The 12,825-nt window shown below is 36.4% G+C and overlaps 1 protein-coding gene across 1 annotated transcript; it reads left to right on the forward strand.

Moving 5' to 3' along the window:
• The first annotated feature begins 1,185 nt into the window (after positions 1-1,185).
• Vps20 (vacuolar protein sorting 20) lies at positions 1,186-10,475 on the forward strand. Its single transcript, XM_045770076.2, has 6 exons — positions 1,186-1,374; positions 3,719-3,828; positions 4,771-4,894; positions 5,734-5,850; positions 6,941-7,112; positions 8,760-10,475. Exons 1-6 carry the CDS (start codon positions 1,315-1,317, stop codon positions 8,813-8,815), a joined length of 639 nt encoding a protein of 212 aa, XP_045626032.1. The 5' UTR covers positions 1,186-1,314; the 3' UTR covers positions 8,816-10,475.
• The last annotated feature ends 2,350 nt before the right edge of the window (positions 10,476-12,825 follow it).

The raw sequence follows: 12,825 nt of genomic DNA on the forward strand, positions 1-12,825 counted from the left end.
TTTGTGGAGTGAGATTATGTTTAGCATGTTTAGGGAGTTAAACAAGGGGGCTGAGTGTTGTCTGAAAGCAGAATTTGTTATAATTCTGATAGCAGGTTTTTGCTGGGTGATGATGGACTTGAGGTGGTTTACATTGGTTGAACCCCATGCACAGATACCATAATTAATATAGGGATAGATTAGTGCATAATATAGAGAGATGAAAGCAGAGTTAGGTACATAATATCTGATTTTGGAGAGTATACCAACTGTTTTAGAGACTGTCTTAGTTATGTGTTTCTTTTTCTTTCTTTTTTATGTGTTTCTATTTTCTTTTTTTAATCAACACTGTTTGTCAACCTATTGTATTTGTGCTGCTTTTTCAGTCATGTTCCCCCTTTTTTTTTATCTTTATTTGTATTTGTTCTCAACACTTTTTATTCTTTATGCTCAATTAGTATTAAGTTCTAGATATTAATGTTTTTCTTGCCCGAAACGCATTGCGTGATAGTGGCTTTAGGCATTGTATGTACTAGTTCTATCTATATATCAATCCATTAATGTAACATCACTTGTATGTATATACCTTACCTGAATAAACATATTTATTATTTATTTATTTATTTGTTGTATGTGGGTGCTGAAGTTGAGTCTCTTGTTTTTGTTCTAGATTGTGTAATCTTTCTTATAGAATAGCACAGCAGCACATTGCCGTGTATACCTAAGCCTGTTAATTAAAGAAAAGCGTCCTTCAAAACTCTCTTGTGATGTAATAGGCAGTAAACCAAACCGCCAACAGAATAGAATCCGAAGATAGCCAATACAGTCATTAAGAACGAGGTAATACAGCGCAACTAAATGCCAAATATAATTAATAGTTGAGTAAGTTTGGTATGTTAAATTATGAAATTTGTAAATCAAAATACAAATTTGGGGGCACCTTCCAAAATCATCATTTGGGAGCTAATATCGACGAATCTTGTTTATTATTATTATTATTATTATTATTATTATTATTATTATTATTATTATTATTATTATTATTATTATTATTATTATTATTATTATTATTGTGCACCCCATACCCATCCTCTTGCCGGGCTCAGGAACTCAACCTCAAATTTAATTTAGTTAAGCAAGTTACAATGTTGATAGGCTAGTTACAAACGTTAATGTATAATGTTAATTAACTTACACCAACCATAGGCCCCAAGAGACCAACTCACGAGAAGCTCAAGAGTTGCTTAAGTTTGGGGGCTGAAGAAGCGAGGTTTTCTGTGGTGGACGGGAGTGAGGCAGGAAGCCATCGGCCCCCCCCACCTCAACTAGGCTACAATGGGACACTTATTCTCCAAGAAGCCCAGCAAAGTGACAGAACACGACAAGGCTGTGCTTGTGTGTATTTGGCCCCAGTGATTCTTTGTTGTTTGTTGTTAATGAGGCGTTGTGGTTTGTTGAGTGAGTGAGTGAAGATTATAGCCTAGCCTGGTGTGGTGGGCCTAGCCTGGTGTGGTGGGTCAGTTCGTCCACGGGGGTATTCACCCCATAGATTGTTTTTCCACTAAATTCTCAGTTTCATGATATTTATTATTATGAAGTTTATTCGTTTTATGATTTAGTATTGCAACTGCAGCTTGTAGTGTAATTTAGCCATTGCTATTGGGTGTCGGTGGGTTAGATTGGTTTTAATATAATACTCTGAAGTCTGGTCACTTTGTTGTACGTTGGCTCGAAAAGGGCATTTTAGATCGACTAAACTTAATCCCAGTTAACCAAATCCTACCCAGCCTAATCTAATGATATACTGTATTAACAACCAGAAAGTGAATTTGAACGCCTGTGTACAATTTGATCATATCCCTCGCTAATGTATTTTTGATTGTATTAAAACCAGAGAAGTCACTTCGTAAACAAGACTGTTTACCATTCAATTTAAAAATCTACCTAACCTAATCAACCAAACTTGCCAAACCCAACAAAATCTACCAAAAATAACTGAGCCTAATCTTAGCTAATAAAATCAAACCCAACACCACCCAAGCAAATCTTCCTAACCTAACCCAACCCATCCGAGCCTAATCTCGGGTACTATATCCTAACCTAACAATATGTACAGTTTTAACAAGTGAGAAACAGGCATTGTCGAACTCTCCTTCATGCAAACTGATCATAACCCATTAAAACAACCAACCCTAACCCAAGCTAGCCCAGCATAACTTAATCAAGTCTAACCTATTGATTTACATAATTTTAACAGTTGGTAAATAAGCGATGTGCAAAATCCTTGTACAGTACAGAATATGATTTTGAACATGCGGCCCCCCTCTTTTTTTTTTTTTTTTTTTTTTTTACAGCCAAACTTAACCCAACTTGTACTGGAAATGGTATTTTGTTCACAAAATAGTTAGGCGGTAATTTTTGTTGGATTTGAATCTGTCATACAGATGATTTTGGTCTTAACACAGTTATCCCAGCCTCGATTCCTGAACAGGACAGAAATGACCGAGCATGTTACCATTCAGCTAATCGGTACACAGTAAATAGGTTCCCAGGAATTGGGCAACTGCTGTAATGTTGTATCCTGGAAAAGGTCAGTAGTTCCTTGGGGAAGATGTCGATTCAAGCCTTAAGTGTGTATATAAGTACTGTATATGTATGTGATTCAAGCCTTAAGTGTGTATGTAAGTGTGTATGTATGTACTGTACTCTCCTAGTTGTGCTTGCAGGGGGATGAGCTTCGGTTCTTTGACCCTGCCTCGCAACTGTCAATCAACAATGTACAGATTCCTGAGCCTATTGGGCTCTATCATATCTACGTTTGAACCTGTGAATGGAGTCTGCCTCCACCACATCGCTGCCTAATGCATCCCATTTGTTAAGTACCTTGATACTGAAAAAATTATTTCTAATGTCTCTGTGGCACATTTGGGTACTCAATTTCCACCTGTGTCCTCTTGTTTATGTTCCACCTATGCTAAATCGTTTCTTTGTCCACCCTCTCATTTCCTCTGAGGATTTTGTAGGTGGTGATCATGTCTCTCCCTTACTCTTGTCTTCCAGGGACATGAGCTTTAGCTCCAGTATCCTTTCCTCGTAACTCATACCTCTCAGTTCTGGGACTAGTCTGGTAGCTTACCTGTTCCACTTTTTCTGGAAATTCCCAGCAAGTGGGGAAAAAAACACTTTGAAAAATGGGAATGGCATTTGCATATATCCAGTATAGGGGGAACTATCCCTTGGTCCAGAGATTTTCTGAAAAGGCATTTCAGTGGCAGACATAATTCATTTTCCAGTTCCATTACAACTTTGGATTGAATTCCATCCACACCTGGGGCTTTTAAATCTTTTAGTTTGTCAATGCTCTTCCTGATTATATTAGGCTGCTACTTTTGTCTGGGACAGGGAACCTTATATTCATCTGGGACTAGATTTATCAAGGTCTCTCTCTTAACCAACGACTAACCTTTTCCAGGATGCAATCCATAACAGTTGCCTAACTCCTGAGCATCTGTTTACTGCTACGTGTACAGAGTTGTCAGGTGAAAGAAAATGTGCCCAAGTGTTTGTGTCCTGCCATATGAATTGAACTCGGGCTCTTTTGGTTGGGAAGCTACCATGTTAGAAGACAATGTTAAAAAGTTTTAGAAATATTGTTTTAAAAATTATATTATGAGCCAGATGGACACAAGCCATGCTTTATTTTGTTGATATATTTAAGCAAATGGGTCTTTTATTTCAGCAACTGAAAACAACTAGGGATAAGATACGTCAGTACCAGAAGCGTTCAGAAGCAACTCTTCAGAAGGACAGAGAACTTGCCAAGAAACTTCTCTCTGATGGTAGAAAAGAGTAAGTACTCTAGCTACAGGATTAGTTGCCATTCACAAATTTGTTGTTTTATATGTAGAATTAGTATTCTGCATATATTATCATTGAGGCCTATTGAAATTTATTGGACAGTGGAGATACAGTGCAATTCCTAAAATCATTAATAATTCACATGTTTAATGTGGTATGATCACAAAGTGATACCGTATATATTTAGTTATAACTAACAACTTGCATTAGTCAGGTACCTCGACAGTCAGTTTTATGGTCTTTGCTATTCATTCGTCAGATAGTAAAAATTTTAATACATATTACATAGGACTCATTATGTCAATTTCACTTTTTTTTTATAGTACTGTATTTAATACCAAATCATTATTTTATTGTAAAGTTCTTTACAGAAAGAATTAAAATGTGTTTTTTTTAAATTAGTTTGTTGGCTTTTCTATATAATGTTAATTGGTTCTTTCACTTAACATTTGACATTCATTTAGTTGGTTTATTGTATGTACAGTTGGCTTCATCTTTCCATGGGTTTGAAGAATGCAATTTGTTTTTTCACAATTTGATTTTCAATTGCAAAATTTAAACTGTATGAGGGTGAGCTTACCTCTTTGCAACGTTGTCCATGAGGTTTGCATAGCCATGTTGGTTTTGGTGCACGACACCTGAATAACACGCTGACTATGTGCCTTATCACAGTTATAATAGAATTACATTCTTGCATCATCTCACATACCAAGTATCCTGCACATCATTTTGTACTGTATTTACGACTGAAAAACTACAGAATTGCTTAATAAATAATTATTTTTTTATGTACTTTCAAGGTCCTTAGGAATGGCTCCTAAATATTTTGCACATGAAGATAATTTTCTCTGCTCAAAGTCAGTCATTCTGCATGAGGTGTTTTAATGAATTCATCTCTTTATTGCACTCTACTGTTTATCACAAACTTTACAGTCGGGCATTACTACTACTGCGCAAGAAGAAATTTGTTGAGGGGCAGCTAATAAAGACGGATGGAACATTAGAGAATATAGAGAGAATGATTCAGGATATAGAATTTTCTCAGATACAATTACAGGTAAGTGAAGAGATTTTTAGCTTCCACCATGCCCGAATCCAAGTAAATGATTAACAGTAATCACAATACAATATAAAATCCCTTAATAAAGACAGATAACTGCACTTTGACTTTTGCCCCTTGATATCTCATACAACCAGATTGCTTTGTGATAGCCTTTGGTTACATGAGGCACCACTCTAACAACAGGGTTAGAGTAGACTATATTGAGAAATGAGTGTTTAGTAGAGAACCCAGTTTAGTAGAAGGCACCCCAATTAATGAACATGCATACAACATGCAGACGATGAGTCTCAATAACATGGTTGAAGATGTGATGACCAAACAGTATCGGAGAGAAAAGATGGAGAAATGACGATGTTTCGGTGAGTCCTGGACCATTATCAAATTGCATACGACTTGATAATGGTCCAGGCTGGACCATTACTTCTCCCACTCTACTGTCTCTAGCTGTGATCTGTTGCTCCCCAGCTGAACATGAAGGCTTGCATTTGATGTGGAGGGGTTAATCCCTGTAGATTATCACGACATCATCATCTCTGACCACCTCGTGACTCTGTGACCATTTGACCTGTCCTCCTGGTTAGCTTTCTACAGAGGTGCGAATTTTCCATTGTCTAGTGCTGTGCCTGTGGCTTGTTCATGCTGTTATGATGTTCATGTTATTCTACTATGTACTGCTCTCTTGTTACAGAATTACCATTCACCCAATAAAAGCATAAATGAATGTGCATTATTCCAAGTCCCTCAAGGGTTCTATTATAAATATTAGAGAAAATACAATTTCTATTTAGTTTTATATATTTTGTATGACTTCTAATTCATTTGTGTGTGTGCAGGTGGTTGACAGTCTAAAGATAGGCAACGAATCACTGAAGCAGATTAATGCGGTGCTCAGTATTGAAGATGTTGAGCGTATCTTGGATGAGACGCAGGAGGCAGTAGAGAAGCAGCGGGTACGTCATTTATGTTATATATCATTTGTTAATACGTTATTGTAGTGCTTGAAATAACTGTAACTTGATATATAAACATTTTTATAACATACTACTTTACATGTCAATTTGAGTAATAAAAAACTTGTGAAGTCTTCCTTATGAATACTTCTCAATGATACTTCAAGTTCATTAAAAATGGACATGCAATTTAGATCTGGCCAAGATGTTAACATCAGAACCAACACCATTTATAATTGAGTTGCATACTCATAACATAAGCTGACAAGTGAAGGACATCAAGCTGATATGATAACCTGCAATAAATTTAGTTCTGAATCATCATTTAAAACAAAATTATTGGTTCTTAAAAAATTTTGCCCAATGCACCCCTTTCAAAATGATCTGACTCGATAGCTGGCTACCTTCCTTTCTGTTGTTGGTTCTGGCGATCAACATCCCTGCAGTTCCAATATTTCCTAAGGTTAAAGTTAAATATTTATTTTTATTTTAATCTGTGACACAATAAAGTGTGATGTCCTGTAGATTTTGTACAATCTGTAGAATTTTTGTTTATATGAAGAATACTATTACAATAATTATGAGTCTGTGGTCCAAATTCTGCCACTAAAACCATAAAATGCTACCCCAAAGGAATTCCCCCACTGGCTGAGAACCAGGCAGGTTCTGGTTCAAATGTAGATGGTGTTGAAGACTTGGTTTTATTTTGTAGTCTCTTTCAACTTTAAGCATTTAATTTCCTTGAGGTACCCATTTAACATGAAGAAATACCTGATGTTGATTATTGTTAATATTCAAATACTGTACCATATTACAAATCTGCATGTAACACATATTATGTACTATAATCAGTATCCATTATTTCTAATACTGAACCAGTAGTTATTTCTTGGTGAATTGATTACAAAATTGCTGTTAGTAATGCCTCATATCTGTGTGGAACAGATAAGTTCTTAACAATGATAAATTATATCAGATTTGTCTTTTTCTAATATTCTCAGTTTACATTTTTTGTAACATGTGTCTTCCATTAAATCATAAGCAAGTCAGTTTATCAAGTGCTGTATGTAAAAACTAATCTTTTGTGCAGGAGATTGATGCTCTGCTGAGTGGTGGGCTGCTAACTGAGGAGGATGAGATGGCTGTGGAGGAAGAACTGGATGCCATTATTGCTGATGCTCTTCAGAAGCAGCTACCCGAGGCTCCCACTGCAGCTGAAACTCCAGAGGTCGTACTTCCCGATGTTCCTGAAATTCTTCCAGGTATTGAATTCATCTATCTTGTGTACATTTTTTGTCCATTATATTTTCTTTGAGCATGTTGTCTCAGTACATCAGCTTTACTTTATATTCCAGTTCATTTAGGATTCATTTGTCACATTTTCCTCTAAACAAATTTCTTGCAACTGTGTATTCAACATTTTGCATCAGTGACACGCACCATACCTTCCATTTGTCCATGTGACCCTGCCAGTATCTTACCTTTTCAAATAATTGCCCTAATATTGCAGCTTGGCACCAGTTTGCTTTTTTTTTAGCATATTCTCCATTTTGAGCAGGCACTTGTCTTAATGTCTTACATTACAACAAATATATGCTACTCATTTTTAGGCCAGATTTCAAAGCAGAAGCTTTTCACAAGGTGCATTTATTAACTCTAAATATTTGGGAGATAAATGAATAGGGTAGATTCATCTTTGAGTTCAGAAATTTCTGAAAAATACTATACAGTAAACCTCGTAAGATGCCGAGACATGTATGCTATAGCAATTATTCAATAGATTTCAGTTTTTTTCTACTGCCTATTTTTGTTTTATTTTCAGTCACAGCTGAATGGTTTTGGGTTACTCTTGTAACTGCTTGATTTTGTGTTTATATTTGAAATGTAAATTTAGCTTTTCTCTGTTTATTCCATCTATTTGGTCTTGCTGCAAACGGGAAGCTTTTGTTTAATATGCTATGTCATATATTTTAAGTCTGTTATTTCCACTTTATGACAAGTAGCCTTCGTAGGTACTGAAGTGTGTTTCTTTAAAGAGCTATGTGTATTGTTTCTGCCGTGTCATAGTAACTATATCCTTTTGCATCATCTTGAGGGCTCTAGTTTATTTGACACAACCGCAGGTCCAAAATTCACACGGCAGAATACCAGCATTGACCACTCTGTTTGGTGGCTTGTATCATGGTAATCGCATAACATTTTGATTTTATATTACTATACACGGTAGCATGGTGTGGCAGGATTATTTGGTGCTATTTTAAATGTTTTTATTTATTTATTTATATTTTTTGGAGAAAAGAGTAACATTAGCTACCCTCATGTTTGATGGCTTGTTCCTTGGGTACCAATGAACGTCAAGAACTGACATTACCCTAATGGGAAAAATAGCATAGTATTCCAGTATTCTTGGTGGGATTCCCATGATTTTGAGAAACTTGATTGGCAATGATTAAGAAACTTTTTTTTTTTTTTTTACACCAATAATACTGTTTACCATTGTATCATATTCCAGTTTAATGACCTTATACCTGCCTGCTAATAAAAAGTGTTAACTATAATTATTAGATGATAAACTATACTCCATAAGCCTATATGTGTAGCCATGAAAAACAAAATTCTGGACATGTTCATTATTTTTCATACACATATTATAGTTGTAATATACAGAATTTGAAGAGTTACTGACATTTTGGAGGGCTTCATTTTATCCAGTGGTGAAAATTGTGGGCGGCAGAGTGCCAATGACCTTGCCCCACTATGTGCTGCAACAAGCCTTAACATTAAACATCAAAGTATTGTTGCAATTGAAGATTGTTCAAAGACTACGTAATCCTAATGGCTTGGTGCTTTCTCCTGATTATTATCTTACCTTTTAAAGACTGTGATGACAAGTTTCTTCTTTCTTTCAGAACCAAAGAAAGAAAAAGAATCGCGAAAAGAAAAAGTTGCCTTGGCTGCATCATAATGATCGGTGTATGGACCTTCTGCTTCATACAAGCTTCTTGTGGCATTGTCTTCCTCAGACTCTCGTGGTGTCTGCTTGTACAAGACACTGGTATGTTGGCAAACTTTTAACTATTCATTGTAAATGTTCTTTTTCTTAAAAAAAATTATATTCACTGATATATATAATGTTGAAAAGTTTAGTCAATGTCATAATCAAGTTTATAACAAAAATGAATAGTCAGAATATATAGTGCCAGTATTTACATAAATGATAATCGTGAGGAGGAAGTTTCCCCATAACATACGAGGTATTATATGCTATGTTATTTAATACATATAACATGTTGCTGTAATTACTTTTCCATGAGAAAACAAAATTGGAAACTTAATTTTTTTTTTTTAATTGATGTTTAGTTTTAAATACAAATTTGTTGAGAATGAGGCAATAAGGCCTGAATAAGCATATTTTACTAATGCATTTGAAGCTTAACTATTTTGACCAAAAGTATTTTAAGAACTACAATAGTTTGCTTGAAAACTTTTACAAGTTCAAACTGTTGAATGTCTAGTGTGAGGTGTGTTAACTATGTAAATCATATACTGTATCTTAAAGGTGCTTATAAAAAAAAAATTAAATCTTAAACAGGGATCCACTGGAGATAGGTTTAAAGGATGTATTCTTAAGTAATCTAAAACTCATCACTTGAATTACTTGAGAACTGCCATAGCCAACTATTTTAGCATGTCAGTGCCTCCTAGTGGACAGTAGAGTCCTGTATATTAATTTCGGTTTCATTCGTGTTTGAATTCATCGCGATCACAGAGCTGCCAATTATTTTGGAAGCAATATCTTTCAAAGTTATGATGTGAAGCTTTTATCATAGGCCTGCAAAAGCTGTTCCTAACTACTTTCGTGTGACTCTGGCCTATTTATAACCCAGAGGCCTTGGCGGAAGTTGAGGAAGCCTGTTGTCACTATTCCTAGTAGATGTGGACAGTTTGTCCTTTATTGCTCTTTTTATCCATTCACTAATAATTGTGACATATACAGAGTCTACAGCTGCCATGCGAGGTCCCTGGGCCACTCTTATTTTGTAGATGGGTTGCCACTTCACTGAATTGTGGGAGACTTGGGGGCAAGGGTTTTATCTCGGGATAGGGAATTACACAAGATTACTACAATAAGTGCCTATTGGAATGCTATATAATATGTGTAGAAGCAGTATTGTGCAAGGGGTTGATAACCTAGTAATAAATTTCTCGGTAGTTCATAATTAATGGCTAAATTATGGGAGTAATTTGTGTATTCTGTTCATACACTGACAAGATTCCTTTAGGCATTTACAATGATGGCTTCAGTTACTGCTTTCTCTACGTGGATATCTTTGTACCTTTGAAAGGCAGATGTACAATTACCAATATAAATTTTGTATGTCGAGACTGAGAAAATTTCCACTTTGCTTTGTATGTGATCTCTTCTTGTGTAAGTGTGTGTATTCTAATCAAAATTTTTGCGTGCTATTTTTATCAAGTAAAAATACGTCCAGTGTTGTAGATTGTAAAATACAATCAGTCATTCTAGTCTTTAAGTGTGGACACTTTTGTATGGAAGATGTTCTTTACTACAATAAATGTGATATATTTGTATGGGCTATCAAGAATAAATAATGTTAAATCTTTTTTTTTTTTGTCAAACTTTATTTTCCATATTAAATACAGTATAATGTTGGCTGTATACTGCTCACCTATTTCTTCCGGAGTTGATGCCTCACCATCTTCAGGAGTTAAAAACTGGATGAAGTACTGTACTGTCCGGATAAGCTCACTTATCCGGACTTTATGGGAAGGAATCTTCACCAAATAAGCAGAATTTTTACAGAGGTAGTCCAAAAGTTACTATTTGCAATGGCTTGTACATCCAACAATAATTCAAATTTTTCCCCCACATTGTAAATAAAGAAAATTTCAGTGAAAATTCATCTTGTTTGATACTGTAGATCTTAAAAATTTATGCAACCTACTCTCCAGTTATCCAAATATGACAAAATTCGACAAAATTATCCAGAATGTTATTTTGGCCAGATATGACAAAAATATGGTTCAGCAGGCTTTAGATAACAGCTCATACAGTATGGCCATACAGCCCAATTGGGCAGCTTCACTGGTCTGGGCACTTTGGTGGTACCTGCACCATTATGGTACCCCAACTCATTTTCCTGATGCCTTTCATTCAACTCTTGCCCAAAACTTGCATTTTGAAAATGGTGTTCTAGTTCTACAGTATCATTATCATTACTCCTTTGCTTCCTAGGGTGGTCTTTGTTACATCCACACTCCCACATGTGCTGTGGTTTGACACTGCTAATCTGGAGGGGGACCTATTCCCTTTTGCCACAAGGGTGGCCCTTTTAAAAGTCTCTCTCTTGGTTCACATTGGCAACATCTCATGTCTTTCTTACCTTGGCCCCCCATAGAGGGCCCGCCCCCCCACCCACACTTGTGAAATGTTGCAAAGTGACGACCCTCACGTAATTAAAACTTATTCCTCTCCTACGGTTTCGAAAAGCATCTTCTGAACATTCTTCTTGCACTCCATTGCCATGTTCACAGATGGGTGAATGGTGTTTGCTGCTCCATTGTTTTCCTATAGACTAATATCTTCACTGCAAAACTTACATAGTTTTGTTGTATGCTCTTCATCAGCTGCCTTTTCATTGTTAATGTTCCTTTGTCATAGTGGTTGACTCGCGCAGCAACCCGTCCTCAGACCAAGTCCATTTCCTCCAGCGATCGACCCCAAAGACACATTCATCAGTTTTAACATGCTGTTCAAAGCAGGAATTTTAATAAATTATCATTTTATATTAGCATATTGTACATATTTAGGCACTGGTTAGGTTAGGTGTTTAGGTTCTGTTGGCGATTATTTGTATTTGTAGTGCGTGGGTGAAGCATTTACAGCATTGCGATTTGAACAAAATTTATAAGTGAAACACTTGTTCCGGAAATGTTTGATCGTCATCTGTTGCGAGTCGTGTGTAAACCTTTCTTCATTAATAAACATGGATTGGTGGGTGCATGGAATGGACTGTGGGTCTTTGTTTAGAGGACAGGCTGCATCCAGTGCCCTCATGGCTCTGGAGTCTTAACCCTTTGCATATTGTTGTGGTCAAAATCAAATCCTGGCTGCTTCGTATCTCTTGCAGATACAAAACTCAAATTTTGCGGGGTCCCCAGCCAAAATTTAGTTACAGTACCATGGATGAACTTGCAGACATCACTGTTAGGAAAGCCATTCGTGCTTGTAACATTTCAGAGAGGGATTCCTTATTTGGATTTATAACCAGTCAATCATTCTGCAATCCACAATCACTGGCATTGTTATTGGACTGGCATTACAGGTAAACTACTTGCTCTTAAAAGCAACCTTTCCCCTTGGCCTTCCATAAGAGACTGGATGAAACCGATTTGGTCAGGTTGTCATACCTGCTTAACTCGTGGACGTGTTACGCAGCTGTCTTACTCCTGTTTGTCTGGACTGCAATGTCCCACTTAGTCATCCACCACCTTGTGGAATGCCCCAATTTTCAGGATTATTTTGCTTTCCTAGTATCCCTCTGGGACACCAATCTTGATAAATCTTTGTTCTCATAGAACACTCGCGTTGTCTGTTTATGTTAGCATCCCGAGTGATATTTAGCACCTCTTGAATGTCCCACAACACAGAGGGTGCTACATAGTCTTCCCAGCTTGGTGCCTTTTAATAATGATAATTTACTTCATACCTTCCCTCCCCATCCCATCCCAAATCCTTATCCTGACCCCTTCCAAGTGCTATATAGTCGTAATGGCTTAGCGCTTTCCCTTGATAATTCCCTTTCCTTCTCTTCCACACATACTCAAGATCAACCAACTGAAAGCAGTTTCTTCAGATGCTCTATGCAAGAGATTTGTAACTTGGAAATGGGACCCAAATACAGCAATGGAATGAAAGATTGATGCATATTATTCACTAAGGTTTATGCAGCT

This window comes from Procambarus clarkii, chromosome 10 (genome assembly GCF_040958095.1).
Source record: "Procambarus clarkii isolate CNS0578487 chromosome 10, FALCON_Pclarkii_2.0, whole genome shotgun sequence".
NCBI classification, from domain to species: domain Eukaryota; kingdom Metazoa; phylum Arthropoda; class Malacostraca; order Decapoda; family Cambaridae; genus Procambarus; species Procambarus clarkii.

Coding starts and splice junctions, on each gene's coding strand:
- Vps20 (XM_045770076.2), top strand. CDS start 1,315: ATGGGACACTTATTCTCCAAGAAGCCCAGCAAAGTGACAGAACACGAC. Junction 4,895..5,733: donor TTTCTCAGATACAATTACAG/GTAAGTGAAGAG, acceptor GTGTGTGTGCAG/GTGGTTGACAGTCTAAAGAT. Junction 7,113..8,759: donor TGTTCCTGAAATTCTTCCAG/GTATTGAATTCA, acceptor TCTTTCTTTCAG/AACCAAAGAAAGAAAAAGAA.